This window comes from Macaca thibetana, chromosome 5 (genome assembly GCF_024542745.1).
Source record: "Macaca thibetana thibetana isolate TM-01 chromosome 5, ASM2454274v1, whole genome shotgun sequence".
NCBI classification, from domain to species: Eukaryota; Metazoa; Chordata; class Mammalia; order Primates; family Cercopithecidae; genus Macaca; species Macaca thibetana.
In genome coordinates, this window is record NC_065582.1 from 81287585 (window position 1) to 81310847 (window position 23263).

General features: G+C 38.1%; 1 protein-coding gene across 3 annotated transcripts in view; it reads left to right on the forward strand.

The window, feature by feature from the left end:
• Nucleotides 1-23263, forward strand: part of PAPSS1 (3'-phosphoadenosine 5'-phosphosulfate synthase 1) — a 102711-nt gene that overhangs the window by 17458 nt on the left and 61990 nt on the right. For all 3 annotated transcript variants that reach the window (XM_050790997.1, XM_050790998.1, XM_050790999.1), the window contains exons 2-5: nt 1520-1634; nt 8834-9069; nt 15659-15797; nt 20395-20513. In XM_050790997.1, the coding sequence (XP_050646954.1) occupies nt 1520-1634; nt 8834-9069; nt 15659-15797; nt 20395-20513 (609 nt within the window). The remainder of the gene's footprint in view (nt 1-1519; nt 1635-8833; nt 9070-15658; nt 15798-20394; nt 20514-23263) is intronic.

Here is a 23263-nt window from a genome sequence, read left to right on the forward strand (position 1 = left end):
ACAAAAGTGTTGGTGAGGATGTGAGAAAAGAAAATCCTAGTATGCTGTTGCAGGAATATTAGTATAGCCATTATGGAAATCAATATGGAGGTTCCTAAAAAAATTAGAAGTAGAACTACCATATGATCCAGCAATCCCAGTACTAGGTATATAATGAAAGGATGTGAAATCAGTATGTGGAGTAGATATTTGCATTCTCATGTTAATTGCAAATTGCAGCACTATTTGCCATAGTCAAGATATGAAATCAGCCTAAGTGCTCATCAGTTGGTAAATGGATAAAAAAAGTGGTATATTTACACAGTGGGATACTATTCAGTCTTGATAAAAATCCTTTTTTTTATCACCACATGGATGACAAAATATTAAGTGAAATAAGCCAGGCACAGAAAGAGAAATACCATATGATCTCACTTACATGTGGAATCTGAAAAAGTTGAACCTGTAGAAGTAGAGAGTGAATGGTGTTTATCAGGGACTGTGAGGTTTGGGGTGGAGTGGGGGTCGAGGAGGATGGTTGGAGGAGATGTTGATTAGAGGGTACAAAATTTTATTTAGATACAAGGAATAAATTTGAAAGATCTATTGTATAACATGGTAATGATAATAACAATGTATTTCTGAAAATGCTGCTATGGACATGTATATACAAGTTTTATGTGGTCATATGTTTTCATTTCTTATGAGTATAATGTAGGCGTGGGATTGTTTGGTCATATGATAACTCTATATTGAGCATTTTGAGGGGCTGTCATTTTCTAAAATGACTGTACTGTTTTATATTCCCAACAACTAATGTATGAGGATTCCAATATTTCCATATCCTCACCAGTACTTGTTATTATCTGTCTTTATTACAGTTATCCTAGTGGGTGTGAAGTGGTATCTTATTGTGGTTTTGGTTTGCATTTCCCTGGTGGCTAATGATGTTGAATATTATTTAAATAATGTGGCTTATTGACCATTTGTATATCTTCTTTGGAGGAAAGCCTGTTCAGATACTTTGAGGCCTATGTAATTTTATGCTTTTTTTTTTTTTTTAAGCAGCTTTGGGAGAACATGAAGTTACAACCAGTGCATTCTACTTTATTCATGTCAGAAGTAGCTATCTCATGATACCCATAGGCATCTCTGTTTGCTTTTTTACCCTATTTTATTTTTCTGCACACTTCTTTGGGAGTATTGTTTCGTTGTTCCCCAGTGGGATTTAATTGATAATAGTGGTCTTTGTTTTGCTCTTCATACTGTGTAAACCTGAATTAGTATGTGTGAAAAGAAGAGTACTTATGTCATTGGGTTGCTAGTAGGAGAGTATTAATTGGGTTGCTGTGAGGATTAAATCAGTTGGCATGTGTAAAGCAGTAAACACCATGCCAGTACTCTAAGGAAAAAAAAAACTGTTTTATATTTTTCTTTGCTTTTGGCATGTTGCATGGAGTTTTGTGTGTTTGCAAGGAATATGTGTTTGCCTTTTAAAGGACTCATGTAAACTAGAATTTTTTTTTTCTTTTTTTTCTAGGGAATGCAGAGAGCAACCAACGTCACCTACCAAGCCCATCATGTCAGCAGGAACAAGAGAGGTCAGGTGGTGGGGACCAGAGGTGGCTTTCGTGGTTGCACAGTTTGGCTAACAGGTATGGTCAAGAGAGATGAAGCAATTTATATTAAAAATAGTGCGTATAGGTAACCTTGGACTAGGCATAGGCATATTTAAATTTTGAGCTCTGTTCTTGTATTTGGAGCATCATGACGTATAACTGACATAGTTGCTTAATAACATTTCTTGTAATTTTTTTTGTTCTTTTATAGGATTGCTGTTAAATAAAGGTAAAAACCACAATGCACCTTAAAACTACTTTTTCATAGATACTACATTACATTCTACACACTTCTGAGTGCAAATAAGATCCAGATTCTGCTCTAAGAAGCTAACAGTGAAAACCGTATACGTCTTAGTTTATTTTATGCTGTTATAACAGAATACCAGAGACTGGGTAATTTATATGAATAGAAATTTATTTCTGATAGTTCTGGAGGCTGAGAAGTCCAAGATTGAGGGACTAGCATCTGGCGAGGGCCTTCTTGCTATGTCTGTAATATGGCAGAAGGAGTCACATGGTGAGAAAGAGCAAAAGATTGAATTCACAGCCTCAATCCCTTTTATAGATGGATTATTCCATTAATGAGGGTGGAGCCCTCATGACTTAAACACCTCCATTAGACCGCATCATTCAACACTGTTGCATTGAGGATTAAGTTTCCAACATGTGAACTCTGAGAGACACATTCAAACCATAGCATGGTATAACCAGAAAAAATGAGTGGTAAGAATTTTCACAAAGTGAATTTCTATTATTCAGCTTTTGTTTGGCCTTTGATTGTTTCTATTGTGTTGGTTTCCATAGAGTCTGTCCTTTGGTCTAGTCATAGCAGGCTGGTGAGTGACTGAATTGATACAGATTTTGAAGTAGCTTTAAAAATGATGGATGCTTTCACTTCTATGAATTATATTTAAAATTTTGATACATTTTGCCACATTGCCCACTAAAATTTTATCCCAATTTACTCTCCTACCAGCAGTATGGGAGGGTGTTTATTTCCCAGTGTCTTTGTCAACAGTGGTTGTTACCAGTTCTTAAAAATTTGTGCTGATTGGCAAAAAAGTTACTGTTTTTTAAATCATGTTTCATTTTTAGACAGGTCTGTTTGTTTTTGTATGAAAGCAGATACACTCTCACATTCTTCCCATTTCTTCATTCTTCATTCCAGACAGTTGTTAAATTGTTACATTTTTATTGCCAAGGTTTATAGTACTTAATGGGTCAGTAGTTGGTAGCTCACCATCGGTTCTTTTACTATGACATGTTCACTCACAAGCTCTTTATTTGAATGGTCTTAATTGTCTGTATTTCCTTGTTAAATAATTTTTGCAAGGTGGCCTTCCATTAGGTTCTGAACTCCTGGAGGTTTTATGTTTGAGAAAGTCTGACTATCTTTTATGCCAACTTGGCTGGGTAAAATATATATTTGGTCCATACTTTCTTGGTCTTGGAATTTTAAAAACAGTACTCTGTTGTCTTCTGGCATTAAATGTTTTTGAAGAAGTGTGAGTCTAATAAGCTTTTTCTTTTTAGGAGCTTTCCTTTTTTCATCTGGATGATTAAGGAATTATTTATTTCCCTGTAAAAATACAGGGAAATAGAGGCTTTTGTCTTTCTCAATTAGGTCCTTATCTGCAGTTGATTTTTGTGTATAGTGTGAGGTACAGATTCATTTTCATTTTTTTCCATGTGACTGATCACTTGTCCCAAGAACATAGATTGATGAGGGTATCTTTTTTATCTGATCTGCAGTGTCTGCTCTGTTATCAGGTCTCCACTTACGTGTGGGCCCTCTGCTCTGTCCCACTGATATATTTGTCTGTTCCTCTGTTAATGCCACATTTCTTAGTTACTATATTTTTATAAGTCTTGAAATACAGTGGAGTAAGTCCTCTTACCTTGTTCTTCATCAGCAGTGTTGCCTTTTTTTTTCCATTGTGACTTCCTTTTTTTTTTTTTTTTTCTGGCTGTTAGTGTTGTGTGAATCTTGTAATAGATTTAACCAATTCCCCAGAACTCTGTTGTTATTTAGTTTGGGATTGCATTGTATCTAAGGTAAATTTTTGGGGAAAATTGATCTTTAGAATATTGGGTACTCTTTTTCTTAAACATAGTATTTTCCATTTATTTCATCACTAATGATACTTATAAATAAAGCTTATCTGATTTTTTGGTACTTACTCTATGGTCTACTATGTAATAAGTTTTCAGTCATCACCTTGCCCTGACCCTATGCCTTCCTCAATTGGGACAGGATGGCTACAGTTGGCTGGAGTTGGTATTTCCCTTCCCCCAGGTCAGTTAGGTTCCGGTAAAACCTCAGCAGTTTAGGCTTTGGTTAAATAGTTTCTCCTGAGTTCAGTCCTTGTTAAAAAAAATCTGGTGCTCTGGTATATTTCAGAATGGACACACTTGGGGATTTTTCTTCAGTACTTACTGTGAGAACCTGATTGAGCTCCTGGAGGTGAAACTCTCAGTGTTGTGGGGACCTCCCTGTAACTAGGTTCCTTTGAAATTTTTAACTCTCAGACTTGTCCACACTGAGCCTTAATTCATTCATCAATTATAGTTTAGGTTTTTCTGTGTGACCCTGGTTCCCACAGCACTTTTCCCCACAGTGAGTTTCTCCTCCAGTCAATCGTCACTCCCTGCATTTGCCTGTCTCCCCATTCATGGGGGCAGTGGTTTGCCCCTTGTCCTACCCTCATTGACGGATCCAAGAAGAGTTATTCTGTTCAGGTTTTTACTTGTTCGGATGTAATGGTGACTTTCAAGCTCCTTCCATGTGGACCTGGAAAACTTGTAGTTTTCATAAACGTGTATTTGAAAAGAATGTGTATTCCCCTGTTGTATGCAGTATTCTGTATAATAGATTAAACTTGTCAGTTGTGGTGTCAAATCTTCTGTAGCCTTCATATGTATATGTTTTTTGATAATGATGTTGGACATGGAAGTCAAGATTTGTTTTTTTCTTGCAATTCAGGTGCTTAACCTGGATCTGCCCAAGGTATTGAGTGATTTTTGTATACTGTTTTGCTAGACATGGTTCACTTTTTATCAGATTTTATTTTAGGGAAATTTTGTTGTTTTGTGTTTCTACATTGGTTGGTATGTTAACTTCCCAGGGCTCTCATAACAAATTAACCACAAAATGGGAGGGAGAAATTTATTCTCCCACAGTTCTAGAGGCTAGAAGTTTGAAATTAAGTTTGTGGTGAGGTTGATTCCTCTGGTAAGTGCTAAGGGAGAATCTGTTCTGTTCCCCTCTTAGCTTCTGCTGGTGGCTGGCAGTCCTTGGTGTGTGGACGGATCACTCCAATCTCTACTTTTGTCTTATAGCCTTGTAATAACACCAGCTGTTGGATTTAGGGTCCACCCTAATCCAGTATGACCTTCTCTTAATTTAACTTTGATTGTGTTTGTAAAGACTCTATTTTCAGATAAGGTCACCTTCTGAGGTTCTGGGTGGACATGAATATTTGGGGAACACTATTCAACCCAGTAGAACTGGTTTCTATTCTTCAGGTATACCAGTTATCCGTATCTTAGATTTGGATTGCTTATCTTGTATTACCAATTTCCTCTGACTGCTCTGTTGACTGTAATTATTAACTGAAACTGTTTATGTCAGTAATTCAATTTCAACAGTGCTTATTCTTTGTTTCAAATTAAATATGCACTTAAAACATATAAATAAACATGTATGTATGAACAGACACGTTTATTATAATTTAGGTTGTTTTTGTTGTATAAAAGTTTAGAGTTTCAGATTTTTTTTCCCTGATACTTGGTGCTCAATTGGTGGTTAAAAACAATTCAGAAGAAATCTAGAACAGCCTCTTTCACCCAGCCACCGTCCCTTTGTTCCACTTACTGTTACTGTGTAACAATTTGCCTAAAACCTAGTGTTGTAAAACAATCGGCATTTAACTTTGCTTACCATTTTGAAGGTAAGAGATGTAAGAGGGCTCAGATAGGCAGCTTTGCTTAGGTCTTGCTTGGTTGTTGTCATGCTGGCCTGGGCCACAGCCATCTGAAGTTTCAGCTGGGCTGGATATCCAAGATGACTTACTCAGATGCTGCTGGTTGTCAGCTGGGAGGTTAGTGGGCTGAGACTGGCTGGTATACCTGCTTGGGATCACGTTAGCATAGTGGTCTCGAGGGATTGAGTCACTGGCATCTCCCAAATTAAGTGACCAAAGAAAAGCTGCATAGCATTTTCTGACCTAGCCTTAGTAGTCACACATCGTGTCACTATTTCACTACATTCTTTTGGCTACAGGTAAGCCCTAAAGCCAGCCCACATTTCAGGGCAGGGAATTAGTACCTCTTGATGTGACAGTAGTAAAGTCACATTGTAGACACTTGTAGGATGGGATATTCAGTTGCAGCCATCTTTGGAAAATGCAGCTGGCTACAGTCATTAATATCGGTTTTTAATGTATAAAGCAACTGACACTATATTGATGCTCTCAAAATATCCTCCTCTTCTTTTTTTTTTTTTAATTTTACTTTAAGGTCTGGGATGCATGTGTAGAACGTGCAGGTTTGTTACATGCGTTGGCATGGTGGTTCGCTGCACTTTTTAACCTGTCATCTGGGTTTTAAGCCCCACATGCATAGCTGTGTATCCTGATGCTTTCCCTCCCCTCCCCTTCCCACCCCCCCGCCCTCCCGATGACAAGCCCCAGTGTATGTTGTTCCCCTCCCTGTGTCCATATGTTCAGCTCCCGCTTATGAGGGAGAACATGCGATGTTTGGTTTTCTGTTCCTGTGCTAGTTTGCTGAGGATGATGGCTTCCAGCTCCATCCGTGTCCCTGCAAAGGACATGATCTCATTCCTTTTTATGGCTGGCATAGTATTCCATGGTGTATATGTACGACATTTTCTTTATCCAGTCTATCATTGATGGGCATTTGGGTTGGGTCCATGTTTTTGCTGTTGTAAATAGTGCTGCAATAAACATACATGTGCATGTGTCTTTATAGTAGAATGATTTATATTCCTTTGGGTATATACCCAGTGATGGGATTCCTGGGTCAAATGGTATTTCTGGTACTAGGTCCTTGAGGAATCATCACACTGTCTTCCACAATGGTGGAACTAATTTACATTTCCTACCAACAGTGTAAAAGCGTTCCTGTTTCTCCACAGCCTCTCCAGCATCTGTTGTTTCTTGACATTTTAGTAATAGCCATTCTGACTGGCATGAGATGATATCTCATTGTGGTTTTGATTTGCATTTCTCTATTGATCAGTGATGCTGAGCTTTTTTTCATATGTTTGTTGGCCACATAAATGTCTTCTTTTGAGAAGTGTCTGTTCATATCCTTTGCCCACTTTTTGATGGAGTTGTTTCTTGTGTATTAAGTTCCTTATAGATTCTGGATGTTAGACCTTTGTCAGATGGTAGATTGCAAAAATTTTCTCCACATACGCAAATCAGTAAATGTTATTCCATCACATAAACAGAACCAATGACAGAAACCACATGAATATCTCAATAGACACAGGAAGGGCCTTTGATAAAATTCAACATCTATGTTAAAAACTCTCAATAAACTAGGTATTGATGGAATATATCTCAAAATGATAAGAGCTATTTTTGACAAACGTATAGCCAATATCTTACTGAATGGACAAAAGCCAGAAGCATTCCCTTTGAAAACCAGCAAAAGACAAAGATGCCCTTTCTCATCACTTCTAGTCAACATAGTATTGGAATTTCTGGCCGGGGCAATCAGGCAAGAAAAATGAATAAAGTGTATTCAGATAGGAAGAGAGGAAGTCAAATTGTCTCTGTTTGCAGATGACATGATTCTATATTTAGAAAGCCCCATAGTCTCAGTCCCAAAACTCCTTAAGCTGATAAATAATTTCAGTGAAGTCTCAGGATACAAAATCAATGTGCAAAAATCACAAGCATTCTTATACACCAACAATAGACAAGCAGAGAGCCAAATCATGAATAAACTCCCATTCACAATTGCTACAAAGAGAATAAAATACCTACGAATACAACTTGCAAGGGATGTGAAGGACAAGGAGAACTACAGACCACTGCTGAGGGAAATAATAGAGGACACAAACAAATGGAAAAACATTCCAACCTCATGGATAGGAAGAATCAGTATCGTGAAAATGGCCATACTGCCCAAAGTAATCTATGGACTCAATGCTATTCCCATCAGACTATCATTTGATATTCTTACAGAATTAGAAATAAAGTACTTTAAATTTCATATGGAACCAAAAAAGAGCCCTCTATTTTTTTTTTTTTTATTCCAGTTAGCCTTCTGTACTACCATGAATTCTTTTAAGAGCATTGGTACATTAGACTTCAGTATTTTATATCTTGCTTTAGAAGTATCTTGGTTACAACACTCGCCAAGTTGGCAAATAATTGTGCATAAATGTACTCTTTCCTTCTCCCCCTTGTTTACTGAGTAAACACTGTTAGTATAGGAAGGTGAGTTGAAATGAGGGTGTTCTATTAAGATTAATTATATTATAAATTGGACTCTCAGATAGTTGTATCAAGGTGGTTTGTGAGTGCTGATGATCTAGGAAAATGGAGGTACCTTTGTAACATTTCTTACTTTTGTCCTTTCTTTTTCTTCCCTCACCAGAAATAATTTGGGCATATGACTTTGTTTTAAAATTTGGCATGCTGCTTTAGAAAAGTGGTAACGAGAGGACAAAGTGAATTCCCAACCATGTCTGCTAATAAAGTTAGTTAAGCCTTTCTGAAGTTTATCAGTGATTTCTGATACCTTTGCTCATAGATATTTCATTAAAACAAACTCTTATTATGTTTAAACTGTAGGTGTTTTCCTAGGTAAGAGGTAAATCTTAAATAGAAATATTAGATAAGAACATTACTGAGAGATTGCTGTGCATAATGAATGTATTTAGTCCTGTGATTAAAATTTTTTATATCTCTTGAGACCAGGAGTTTGAGACCAGCTGGAGCAACATATTGAGAATTCTGTCTCTACGAATAATAAAATAAGTTGGATGTGGTGGCATGTGCCTGTTGTCCCAGCTATTCAGAAGGCTGAGGCATGATCTCTTGAGTGCAGGAGTTTGAGGCGGCAGTGAGCTATGCAGCCTCTGCACTCCAGCCTGGGTGGCAGAGCGAGACCCTGTTTCTGGAAAAAAAAAAAAGTTTTACTACATAGTTACGCTTCTAACTTTACACATGGAATCTGTTTGGACTGTTTAATTTTAGGCTTGTCTGGAGCAGGAAAGACTACTGTGAGCATGGCTTTGGAGGAGTACCTGGTTTGCCATGGTATTCCATGCTACACTCTGGATGGTGACAATATTCGTCAAGGTCTCAATAAAAATCTTGGCTTTAGTCCTGAAGACAGAGAAGAGAATGTTCGACGCATTGCAGAAGTTGCTAAACTGTTTGCAGATGCTGGCTTAGTGTGCATCACAAGTTTCATATCACCTTATACTCAGGTATGTGGTTTTTGTGCCATTGCCTTTCTGATTACATTTACTAAAAATATGATATCAGGCAAAGCACATACTTTAAACATTGGTGTGTGCTTTGAGGCTAACTGCTTCTCCCCAGCTACCATCTCTTTGTTCCTCAAACATAGGATTAAAATAACCTAAAACATTTCTATGCTGTGACATTCTAAGTAAATCCGGTTTTGATAAAACCTGCTTTTAAAAAAGCCCTGACACAGTGGTTGAATTCAAGCCAATGACCAAATTATTTCAAGCTCGACTTTTCAACTTAATAAACCTATAGTGAATGCTTCACAGATGTCATACTCCGAAGAAAATCTAAGTTTCTTAACATGTGCCCTACCATGGCTTCTTTGCTCAGAATTCGTTGTTCTTAGCTTGCATCATAGTTCCTCTTATTTTAGAGATTGCAGCAACTACAAACCATGTTTGTGTATTTCTCTGAAAAAATTATGTCATTTCTTATATCAGGATTTTTGTTTCCTCCCTGCCTGGAAAGCACTCTTCTCCCTCACATTGTCAGCTGACTTCTAGCCATACATTGAGACTTAGGTTAGGTACCTTAACACTTTATTTTATTTTCTTCAACTTTTATTTTGAGTTCAGGACTATATGTGCAGGTTTGTTAAATCAGTAAACGTGTGCTATGGTGGTTTGCTATGCAGATCATCCCGTCACCTAAGTATTAAGCCCAGCATCCATTAGCTATTCTTCCTGATGTTCTCCATCCCTACCCACAATAGTCACCAGTGTGTGTTGTTCCCCCGATGTGTCCATGTGTTCTCATTATTCAGCTCCCACTTATTAGTGAGAACATATAGTGTTTGATTTTCTGTTTCTGTGTTAGTTTGCTGAGGATAATGGCTTCCACCTCCACCAAGTCCCTGGAAAGGACATGATATCATTCCTTTTTTAGCTACATAGTATTCCATGATGTATATGTACCACATTTTCTTTATCCAGTCTATCATTGATGGGCATTTAGGTTGATTCCATGTCTTTGCTATTGTGAATAGTGCTGCAGTGAACATACTCATGCATGTATCTTTGCAATAGAGTGATTTATATTCCCTTGGGTATATACCCAGTAATGGGATTGCTGGGTCAAATGGTATTTCTGCCTCTAGGTCTTTGAGGATTCACCACACTGTCTTCCACAATGGTTGAACTAGTTTACACTCCCATCTACAATGTAAAAGCATTCCTTTTTCTCCACTAGCTCACCAAGATCTGTTGTTTCTTGACTTTCTAATAACAGCCATTCCAACTAGTGTGAGATGGTATCTCATTGTGGTTTTGATTTGCATTTGTCTAATGATCAGTGATGTTGAGCTTTTTTTCATATTGGTTGGCTGCATGTATGTCTTCTTAAGAGAAGTGTCTGTTCATATATCCTTTGCCCACTTTTTAATGTTTTTTTTTTCCTTGTAAATTTGCTTAAGTTCCTTGTTGATCCCATTCTGTAGGTTGTCTGTTCACTGTGATGATAGTTTCTCTTTCTGTGCAGAAGCTCTTTAGTTTAATTAGATCCCATTTGTCAAATTTTGCTTTTATTGCAATTACTTTTTATGTTTTTGTCATGAAATATTTTGCCTGCGCCTGTGTCCTGAGTAGTATTGCCTAGATTTTCGTCTAGGGTTTTTATAGTTTTGGGTTTCATATTTAAGCCTTTAATCCATCTTGAGTTAATTTTTGCATATGGTGTAAGGAAAGGGTCCAGTTTCAATATTCTGCATATGGCAAGCCAGTTCTCCTAGCACCATTTATTAAATAGGGAATCCTTTCCCACTACTTGTTTTTGTCAGGTTTGTCAAAGATCAGATGGTTGTAGGTATGCATATGTTATTTTTAAAAACTCAGTTCACTGGTGATACTGATAGTAGCTGTAGTGATAATAATATTAACATTTATTGAACACTTTACTGTGTTCTGGTAATTGCTAGAGTGCTTTTCTGTGAATTAACTAAAGTAATTCTTGTCTCCTAGTGGGGAGACAAGGAAACAAGGTGTGCATTGCCCAAGATCACACACTATACTTGTAGAAGAGCAAGCGTTTGCACCCAGATAGTGCATCTCCTGAGCTTAGATGCTATGCTGCCTCAAAACTCCACTGTCTCCTTGACAGCTGGGACCACGTCTTACTTGCTTTGTAATCTTGATGCCAAGCCTGGCTCTTGGACCATACTATATGATTAGCGTTTGTTGGACAATAGCATACTCCCTTGGGAAGCCCTGATATCAGTGAATAAGTGAGTTAGTATAGAGGTGAGAGGCAGAGTCTTTGGAGTTGAAACTCCAAAGAAACAAAGGGGCTGAAATCTCAGCTCTGCCAGTTATTGCTGCTGTGGCCTTGGCCAGCACGCTTAACCTCCCTCAGTTCAAGTAATGCCTGCAACATAGGGTTGCTCTGAAGATTAGGTAAGTCATGTATTTAAAGCCTTAGCACAGTGCCTGGCATGTAATAACTATTCAATAAATGTAATAAATTATATTAGCACAATTCTAGTACTGTATCATACATTTTGATGGTTACTTGGACTTTTTTTTTAAAAAAAACAAGATTTGACCTGTAAGAATTATGGGTAAGTGTTAGATTGAGTATTATTTACGCAGGTTCACTTAATTGAACCATGGCAGGGGTCCTAAAACATTCTGTAAAAACCATTTCTTGAAACGCTTGGATCATTGCCAATATGTCAGTTTAAAGTGTTTAATTAATAGAAGCATAGTATGAGTTATTTAGAGTTCCTGAATCCTTGGATATACACAGTTTTCATAAAAATATGATATTGGCATTCTTATACCTTCTGGTGGGAATCTTGCAGCTCTCGGAAAGGGGGAGGTCTATAATACCCGTTATGGAGAGCTGTCAGCAGACACCTGGGTCTCTAAGAGTGTGTGCTGATCTGCTTTGTGGCCTCCTTGATTGCATAGTATGGAGCAAAATCTTTGTTGACCTCATCTGTAAAGGCACTAATAATGAGGTTTGGACTATGTTTAGGGCATCTGAAAATCCATGAAAATATTTGGATTGAAACATGTAATATATAGGACATGTGTATTTTTCTGTACAGTCACGATTATATTTGTTCATTCAAGAGATGTTTATTGGGTATTTCCACGTCAACCACTGAACTGGGCATATTGGTTCTAAAAATAAACCTGATAGTTCCTATTCTTAAGGAGTTGGTAGTCTGGTGGGAATGCAGAGATGTGAAGAGTTACAGTATCTTGAGGCAAGTGATGAAGTAGATATATATAAAAGGTGTTATGGAAGATTCACAGAGGAGCTGCTGCTAGAAATGAGTCATGAAGGATGAATCAGAGTATACTAGTTAGACCAGAGGGAGAAAACTATTTCAGACAGAGGAGACAGTACAGTATGCTCAATGGAATGTGAACAGTTTGTTTTTTTGGGAAACTGTAGGTAAGTTGCTGTGACTGCTATGAAAGATGATTGTGAGGGGAGATGGAGCTGATCGATTTGCAGAGGCTAGGTGGTGACTTCTGGACTGTTCAGAAAGAATTTTGCCCCAAAAGGAGTTAATAGTTTGAGATTATAACAGAGGTTGGTGTCACTGGGTTTGCATTTGAGTGAGGTCATCCTTGAAGCCTGGAATGAGAATGGTCTGGAGGTAAGAGACTAACCAGGAGGCTTATGGTAGCACCAGCTCCTTCAGGGAAGAGGGTGTGAACTCGAGCAGCAGCAATGGGACTGGTAACTATGGGAGCATATTTAAGGGCTCTTGAGGCTTAAGTAGCATCAGCAAAACCTGGTTCCTGCTTGATTGCTGATTGTGGGGGGGGGGGGGGGGGTGGTGGTGCGGGGGGAGACGCAGAATGAAGTATGGTGCTTTCTGGTATGATTGAGTTATGAAGTACAGGATAGGAGGGGAGGACATGCGTATTTCATTTTTGGTGGATTATGTTTGAAGTGCTAGTGGAGTGTCTAAGTGGAGATTACTACTGGGCCATCTAGGAAATTGGTTTTAGAGTTTAGGAAAGTTGTGTAGGATTGAGATCTAGATTTAGGAATCATTAACTTTATTAGTTGAAACCTAGATGAGGATGATTAGATACAGAAGAGTATATAATAAGATGAGAGCCATGGATAGAAACTCGGTGACACTTTCCTTTAAAAGAATAGTTAGAATAGTAAGATCATAGCTTAATTGCTGTTCCAGACACTGACATTGTAAAGCTAATGAGATGATTTTAATATACTGGAATAAGATCTATGATCATATATAGTGAGTATTCTGAGAACCCCGAGAAAGCAAGGGGCCTCATCAGCCTGAGCATGCAGGGAAGGCTTCCTGGAGGAGGTCACCATGGAGATGTGCTGTGAGGAAGCACATTGGTTTATCCAGAAGAGAGGGGTTGAGTATTTGCTGGTAGGGGTGGGATTGTGGCGTGGGGAGGCCTAAGGTAGAAACAGCCTGACCAAGCAAGTATTATTAATAGAGCATCAAGTGCAAGACTGAGAATGGTGGTGCCAGGTATAGGGCTGATGCCTCACTTTAAGAAACTTGGATTTTACCCCAGTGGTGGCAGGGAGTCTCTGAAGAGTTGAGTAAGATGGTCAAATTTGCATCCTTTGCCACAGTGTAGACTGTGGCTTTGAGCATATCCAAGTTAGAAGCCAGAAGACCAGTAATACGTTGAGGTTGTTCAGACAAGAGATTTGAGGTTGAACTAGGGAATAGGGAAAGATTGCAAACTGGATTGGTGTAATATTTAGAAGTAACATCTGTAGGACTTTGTGACTGAATTAATGTATGGGAAAGGGAAGGAACCAGTATAGTATTGTGGGTGTGGAGTGTGGTCTTCCTTGATTTGGGAAGTATACGAGACAATGCAAACTTGAGAGAAAAGGGACTGGATTTAGTTTTGGACATGCTTAGTTTTTGGCACCTGTGGTATATGCAGGTGGACATAGGAAGAATTGGACATGTGTGTTTAATTTCAGGACAGAGTTCAGGGTTCAAGCTTCAGTGTTGATATATGTGTTGTAGTTTATACTGTGAAGGCACTTGAGAGAAATGCGCAAGAACTATGTAAGGTGAGCAGTGGGCTGTGGCGGGAGTGTGGGCAACTCCGGTGTTAAGGGATGGGTGAAGTAGGAGGAGCCCAGGTGGAGTCTGCCTGGGAAAGATCAGGGAATAACATTATAGGCATCCATAGGCATAACAGTGGGAAAGCAGCAAAGAGGCCTGGTATTTTAAATACTGAAAAGTACCTGTTGTTAAGGAAAAGTTTTTATATGATTTGTTAGTTCGTTATGCTAAAAAATTTTTTTGGAGACAAGATCTCACTCTGTCACTGAGACTGGAGTGTAGTGACTATTCACAGGTACAGTCGTAGTGTGTTACAGCCTGGAACCCCTGGGTTCAAGTGATCCTCCTGCCTCAGCCTCCCCAAGTGGCTGGGACTATAAGCATGCTGCACCACTTCCCTTAGTCATTCATTTGTTTTAAATGGATGAAGGTACTTGTACTTGTTTGTTACTGGGGAGCAGGGAACCCAGCAAAGGGGGAATGCTGAAGATTTCAAGTGGAGTAGAGAGATTGGGTTGAACGAGGTCCTGTAGGAGGCCATGAAAGGGAAGGGAATTCCCAATATGTGAAGGTAGAAGTGGCAGGGAGAAAAGGATCATTAGTATGTAGATAAATTTGTATGACAGAGAAGAGATTTTGTATGGCAGAGACGAGATTTTGCTTGAAAGAGAAGAGATTGAGAACTTATGCTTGGGGATTTATTTATTTATTTTTTTTGAAACATGAAGTATGGCCATCTGGTCAGAGTGGAAGTAGGTAAGGATTGTCAGAGGGACCAAGGAAGGTGGCAAATGCTAAAATGAGCTGTGTGGAAAAAGGATGGTAGAAATTGCAGGCACCAACTTTGAAAATATTGGCAACTACTCTTTGGTTAATGGAGTATAAATGTGGAACAAAGGGAGAATTAGGTTTTGAAGACCAGAAAGACGAAAAGATTGACTTAGGAAGGAAACATTGTTCCAAAGGACAGAGTGGGGAGGGTTTAGAGGGAACTACAAGGGTGGTTACTAGAGATTTGGGAGTTAGGAGCAGAAAAGTTAAGTTTTAGGAGTGTTAGAGAGGAGAAGTGGCTGCAGGGGGCTTCTATTGGCAAAGAAACTAGCCTCAGGATTCTGAATGAATCTTTCTTGTGCAGTTGTTTTCATGCCAGCTTAGGCTGGGTTTGAATGTGACATTAGAGAGAAGCCTGATGACACCTGCATTCAAGCTGGGCTTTGGCTCAGGATCCATATAGAATTTGGGTGAAAGAGTTTGTGGTGCATTCATTGTTTTCCTTCTGTAACTCCCCAGTATTCTGGGTTAGTAGAACAGTATGCCTTTTAAAATTGTCACGAGTAATAGGAATTAACCTAATAATTTCTTGGAGTTTTTTTCAGTTTATATTTAAAAACATAAATTTTGTCTATTTCCCACTAAATTAGATGAGAAGCACTTTTTACTCATTTGTAGTATTAACATAGTACCTTTTTGATTTGTGTGATCATTTTTAATTTATTTTTATTTTTTATTTTTTTAAGGATCGCAACAATGCAAGGCAGATTCATGAGGGTGCAAGTTTACCGTTTTTTGAAGTATTTGTTGATGCTCCTCTGCATGTTTGTGAACAGAGGGATGTCAAAGGACTCTACAAAAAAGCCCGGGCAGGAGAAATTAAAGGTCAGTAATACTTTCTTCCCAGTTTCACTTTGCTTAGGATATTTTCTAAGAGATTGGAAGTGTTAGAGTAACTTGGAGCTTCTTGAGGAGAGAATGTAGTCTTATTACACTATTCCATCTCTCAGGCATAGCAGCAGTGCCTGGTGCTGGGCTAAATGAGTCTTGTTGATCCTTTTGGAATCCTGTTCAGTAGCCAGAGTTGGGGCTCGGGAGTTGGTGAAAACCTACTTGAGAAAATTAGGTGCTTAATATTAAGTTGAACGTCAGTTGCCTGCTGCCACCAATTCTACTTTCTTTGTTCCAGGGAAAATGGAGGAAATCCCATAGCTATTGGAAAAAATGCCTGAATGATAAACGTCTTAATGACGAGGATAATGCCTTGTACTTTATTACAATCCTTGGAATGGTCCCTTATTCATTTCATGTACCATTGTTGAATTAGATTGAATTAATGGATCACTGATTCTATTAAAATATATACAGCTGACCCTGCACATCTGTGGGTTCCACGTGTGTAGTTTCAACCAAGCATGAATTGCAAATATTCCAGAAGAAATAATATAAAATAATACAGCAATTAAAAAATAGTATAAATAACAAATATAGTATAACATCTATTTATATAACATTTACATTGTACTAGGTATGAGTAATCTAGAGATGATTTAAAGTATATAAGAGAATGAACATAGGTTATATGCAAATAGTACACCATTTTATGTAAGGGACTTGCACATCCTCACATTTTGGTATTCACAGGAAGTCCTGGAACAAATCCACATGATTACCAAGGGACAGCTCTACACCTCGCTTTTTAGGTTTTATGGTCCTCTTCCCAGAGTTTCAACTGTGGTGGACATTTAGACATTGAGGGAGAAATTTAGAACCCAGCTCTGCTCAGGCCTTTGATATCAATCATAGTATTTATCTTGTAGACATTCCTTGACTTGTTCTGTTCTATTATTGTTAACAGAAACAAAGGACTTGCTGGATTAAAAAAAAAAAAAACAACAAACAACTAAAGATAGCATTGTTTAGGAATCAGTGAGTCCTGCAGGTAACTTTTAAGTTTGCCTTCCCAGCAGGGAATGTGATAGCCTGAGACTGTCACAGGAACTCCCAGGAACTCTCTCGATGATAGATTTTGGCATTCAGTTTTTGGCCCTGAAAAGAATAAGATAGAGTGGGAAGGAAAATGGTAGTTATTCTGGGTTCTTCTGTATTTGGACCTGGGAATGCTTTGGCAGTTGGGTCAAGTTCCATCTGCTGTGGTAACATTAGTTCCATGGGCAAGGCTGACCTCCGGTAATGTGACTATGGAGAATCAGTTCCTTGATGGGGACTCCTGCCTGTCAACCCTCTACCCCATTAAGCTGTTACTTTCTTGACCCAGAAAGAGCAGGCTGCTTGACCAGAATAATTTAGGACAATTGGAGGAAAACCTGTTTAACCCTTCAACTCCCATATTACTCTCTCAATGGCCAGTTTTCAGATCAGTCTTTGTGTAGAAATTTGGCACAGAAAAGCAAAATGGTGGATCCTAAATAAAGTCTAAACTTTTTACTTATTTTAATTGTAGTTGGTTTTGTTGTTTTTGCACGAATGGATTGGTGAGGGAAGGTTTGTCATCCTGGCTGGAGTAAGCTGCTTGTGAGCAGGGAGATCATAGTGAACATTTTTGTGTGTTTAGAATTTAGCACAGTACATCACCCAAAGCATATACCTGTGACACACACAGTTAATGCTTGTTGGATGGATAAGAAGGTGGAGTGGGAGTGGAATATTCAATACACATTTGCCAATGCTTTGGTGACGAAAAGAGTTGAATTCTTGTAAAATATTTGAAGAGATTTATTCTGAACCAAATACCATTGACTGTGGCCCATGACACAGCCCTCAGGAGGTCCTGAGAACATGTGCCCAAGGTGGTCAGGGCATAGCTTGGTTTTATACATTTTAGAGAGGCATGAGACATCAATCAAATACATAAAAGAAATACACTTGTTTGGTCCAGAAAGGTGGGACAACTCAAAGCCAGGTTGTCGGGGGGCTTCTTGGATATAGGTGAATTTAAACGTTTTCTGGTTGACAATTGATTGGGTTTGTCTAAAGACCTGGGATTGATAGAAAGAGAATGTTCAGGTTAAGATAAAGATTGTGGAGACCAAAGTTCTTTTGAAGTCTTACAGTGGCTACCCTTAGAGCCAACAGATGACAGATGTTTCCTGTTCAGATCTTAATCTCTCTTGGGAGGGTCTGGAAGAAAAAAAAATGGTTTTGTTAATAACGATTCTTTAAAGATACAAATTTCCCCCCACAAAAAACAGCTTTGCAGGGCCATTTCAAAATATGACAAAGAAACATGTTTTGGGGAAAATGTTTTGATTTTCTTCTTGTCTTGCAATGTTATGCCAGAGTCAGGTTGGAAAAGAAGTCATGATATATAGGGTTAAATAAAACCTATCTGATGAAAATTTATGGTTTGTAGGGCATGACTTCCCAGGCCCCTTAGATAGGAATTGGGGCAAGATAAAAAATGAGAGTTTAGTCCTCAGCTTTCTATTTGCAAGGTATATATTTGGTGCCAGGTATTCAAAGATGAATAAGACCTTGTCCACAATGCTCTTGAGTCTCTTACAGTTTGTACTGTATAACTGGGAGTGTGTTTGTATTAGTCCAGTTTCTTGTTTACTTTCTCAGTTATTGACTGTATTCCCCTGAGTAGAGGTTGATAAAATGTTCCTTAGGTTAATGTGTGTGTGTGTGTCTGTATGCATACACTGATATTTAGGTTTCCCATGGTGCTGGAGTTCCTGATTGTAGAGTCACTTATTTTTTTAAAAAGCTTTTACTTGTAAATGGTGCTTAACAAGTTCCCTATCAACTCTGTTTCAAAGCTGTAATGGTAAACATTCCAGGACAGACAAGATTGTGTATATTCACAGGGCCTCAGGCTGTTACAGACCTTTACATGACATTTATTGGACAGTCAGTATATCCTTGTGTCATTCATTATGTTATCTCAATTATTTTCATGATGACTACTTAAGATAGTTTTTATTACCTACTTAAATGTTTTTCCTCAGAATTTACATTTATCATTGTAATCACTTATGGATAAATTATCTAGTAGGAGAACTCCAGGGCTTCTAAAATGTTAAGCCACCTCTTCTAACCCAGTGCTTGTCAAGCTTTGCTGCATGTAAGCATTTCCTTGGGAACTTTTAAAAATCCAGTGCCAAGGCTGTACTCCAGACCAGTGAAATAAGAATCTCATGGGGTGGGACCCGGTAATTCCAGTATATCGTCGCATTTAAGAATCAGAGCTTAACAATTAGTGTTCTTAACCGGATTTTTTTTTTTTCCCCAGCCATTTTCTTGTGACCCACTGCTAAATGGGAATACTGGTCATGCAGAAATTTTTTCTTGAGTTCAGGACTGCAGGGGATGCTTAGAAATAGGAAATAGAAAAAAATGAAATAAGTGCGCTGTAGGTTTGTAGTATATATTATTGAACTCTTTTGCTAGCTGCATTTCTTAATATTAATGGTAATGATTTTAAATTCATGCATACCATTCTAACCTAAGAGTGACCTAGGCTTTCCAAGATAGACAAGCCTTGAATGACTTACGTGTGAGGTAAGGTCAGGGGTATAAGATAGGAATAGCCTATCTTTAACTCGGCTAACCCTCTCTGGGAAATTGTCATCTATTTGCTCTTTTCTTAGCAGTTATATGGTAACACATATACCATAGGAAAAATCTAAATAGTGGTTATTACTAAAACTATATTTGATTGTGTAATTTATTTTGTGATCTATTTACTATCCTTATTTATGTCTAGTTTAAGCAGATAGTAGTTGATTTGACTTAACACTTGTTATCTGATGGCAGAAGAAGCCTGCAGAGCTTCAATTTGTCCACGGATAATTCTTATGAATATACTGGACAGATTGACTTAGTGTTTGTTTTTGCACTGAGAAGAAAATAATCTTGTCAGGTTTGGTTTTATGTCCATGTCCTGTAGAGAAATTGAGATGCTTTGAATCACCTGGTATTAATTCCGTACATCTTCACAGGCAACTTGGGCATTTTTTTAAGACAAAAAAGAAAGAAAAAAGGTGACAAAAGTAGTAGAATTGATTCTTACTATTTGTGGATTCGATATTTATGAATTTGCCTACTTGACAAAATTTATTTGTAATCTCCACATCAATACTCCTGGCACTTTCACGGTCAGTGCAGCACGTCCGACACACCTGACACAGTTCCCAGCGAAAATCGACGAGGCAGCACTTTACCTTCTGGGTTTAGTTCTCAAACCATAAGCAGTTTTTCTTTGTGCAGCCTATTTGGTGCCAGATTTTTTACATTTTTATGCTATTTTGGGTAGTTTTGCAGTTTAAAATGGCCCCCAGTATAGGAAAAAAAAAAGTTTAATTAGAAATCTCCCAAGAAAGACACTTCATTACTATAATCGTGTGACTTGGAGGACAGCGCAGATACTAACTTCAGTGTAGCAGAGGTCTGCGCTGAGAAAACAAAGCAATTTTAATTTTATTTTCCACCCTACTCTGTTATCTGGTACCTTTCACAGGTTTCACTGGGATCGATTCTGAATATGAAAAGCCAGAAGCCCCTGAGTTGGTGCTGAAAACAGACTCCTGTGATGTAAATGACTGTGTCCAGCAAGTTGTGGAACTTCTACAGGAACGGGTAAGAGAAGATGAAAGAAGGAATCATCAGAGAAAAATTACATCTCTCTCATAATCTTCCCCCTCCAAAAAAAAAATGGTGGTGTTAATGTTGAGTAACGTTTATATTTTAAATGCTTTGAAATGCCAGCGGTGTTCTGTGTCTGTATGTCAGTGTGAGGTGTTGTGGGGAACACCGTGAATGTGCGGTATATGAAATATCCCCATCAGTATAAACCTCAGGAGGCTTAGGAGTCAAACAGTCTTGTACTTTACCAGTAATTTTACCACAGAAAAATACCTAACAGAAAATCCAGCCATGATTATTCAGTCCTATAACTTGATAGTGTTATATTTTTCAATTTGAGGTATACAAAGTAGTTAAGTTTTCTTAGACATTTAGAGCGCCCACATTTTCCTTGTGATAACATGCTGATCTCCTTATGGGTGGATTCTAGAGAGGGACCTGTGGAGGATGTAAGTTTCTAGGACATAAGGACCTTTGGGTGCCTGGACATATGGAGGCATGAAGAGGCTTGATGTTCTCCAGGGTACTCAGGCCCACTAACAAGTGCAGGGTTCCTTCAGACTTTAGTCTGGGTTTTTAGAAGTTTTCTTTCCCTTGTGCTTTGTCCATACTACCTTCAGTCCCCTTTCCCCTTTTCGTTAGAGGGTCACATAGTTCACTGTAGTTGGAGAGGATCTGGCCTCTGTGTGGGTAGAGGTCTTGGGTCATTGATTACCCTGTCACCTTGTCATGCATCCACCCTTTGCTGTTCAGTCCTGACCTAGGGGTACACAGAAAATGAGGTACCATCTTTCCTCATTCTGTCCTAACTGTGGGTTTTGGAGTTTGAACCTCCTCTTAGTCTACAAAATCCTGTAATAAACCTCTTTCATCTAGTGTATCTTATAAACCTCTTTCATCTAGTCTGTCTTACTGGATATATTCGACATACAACTTTAAAGAAGTTTCTTTGTCTGAATATATTATAAACATTTAGCCTTTGATTTTTTCCACATTATATCTACCAGGTAGATAATGTGGGACTTTGCTTCCTATTTTATTTTATCTAAACATTGTAGCTGAATAAATATAAATAATGTAAATCGATATATTCTGATGTTTTTCTCTGTATTTACTGTTCAGATATCATTATTTGCAGGTCACTGAGACATCCCAGGAGGTTTTATGCTTCGTCATCTCTGCCTTCTAGGTTTCTTTTTAAATGACTTCTGCACTCTTGTTCTAATCCTATTGTTCTACTTTTAGCTTCCCTCTCATCTCTCCAAAGCTGTCCCAGCGTCCATTCTTTCATCATCCATCATCAACCACACACTGATTAAAAGCCCACCACTGTAGATTTTACAGTCCTAGGCGCTAGTAATGCAAAGATTTATCAGCAGTGTCTCCATCCTTGAGGAATTTACATTATAAGTGATAGAAACAGACATAAGAGTGTTTAACTCCTCGGAAGTGTGTTAGAAATCATGATTTCAGTTATGTCCATGGCATACTGGGAGGCACAGGGGAATGAATTTGGAAAGGCTTTTTATCAGTCTTTCTCATCTGTTTGTTCATTTTTAGAAAATACTTTTACTGAGCATAGAATTCTGCATTGACAGATTTTTTTTTTCTTTTAGTGCTTTAAAGATGTTCCTTTTTTTTTGTTTGCTTCATTTCTGATGAGAAGTATAATGTAATTCTTTTCTTTGTTCCTCTGTGTGATTTTTTTTGCGTGTTTGAATTTAAGATTTTCTGTTACTCCTTGGATTTTAGTGGGTTTAATATCATGTGTCTAGGTCTTGTATTTAATTAAGTCTTTTTTCTTCCTGTTTAGAATTCCCCAACCTGCTTGGGTAGATACATATTTTTTTCATTAGTTTTTGGAAACTCTTGGCCATTATCATGTTAAGTATTTCCTTTGCCTTTTTCACTCTTCTTCTGGTACTCTAGTTACCCATATGTTAAATAATATATTGTCCCACAGTTTTTAGATGCTGTGTTTCTTTCATCCCTTTTCTGTTAACATTTTAGCTTTGATAATTTCTAATAACTGATTTTTAAGTTTGCTGATTCCTTAACTGTATCCAATCTATTCATATGCTCATAGAAGGAATTTTTAAATTCTGATAATCATTAAAAAACAATTCTCATTATTTGACTTTTTTTTTTTTTGACAGTATTCATTTTTCTGTTGAAATTCTCCATCTCTCCATGCATGCTGTCCACTTTTTCATTAGATCCTTTAACTTAATCCCAGTTAAAAAGTACTAGATTGAGGATTGCTTGAACCTGGGAGGTGGAGGTTGCAGTGAGCTGAGATTACACCACTGCAGTCCAGCCTGGGTGACAGAGTGAGACTCTGCCTCAAAGAAAAAAAAAAAAATCCTGCCTTATGGTTTGAACATGTGTGTTATTTCTGAATCTCATGTTGTTGAGATTTCTTTGTCATATCTCTCGACAGTGGGTAGTTTTTCTTGCTTTTTGGTGTATCTTGTAATGTTTTGTGAATGCTGCACATTGTGTCTAGATGTACAGTAGAGATTGAAGTAGTGTTTATGTCATGGGCATGTTTCATTTTCTGTCATACTGTTATTGTAGTAGGTTGATTTAGCCCTCAGCTGGATTTGGCAGTCCTTATTCCTTATGAAGTTATTCTTACTGCATCACAGGCTTCAAATTTCTGCAGTGGTGGGCTCTTCTACCTTGTACTTAGCGTGGGGCCTGGCCTGCTCTTGGGTTTTTCTTAGTGTTCCTCCTTCATCCTC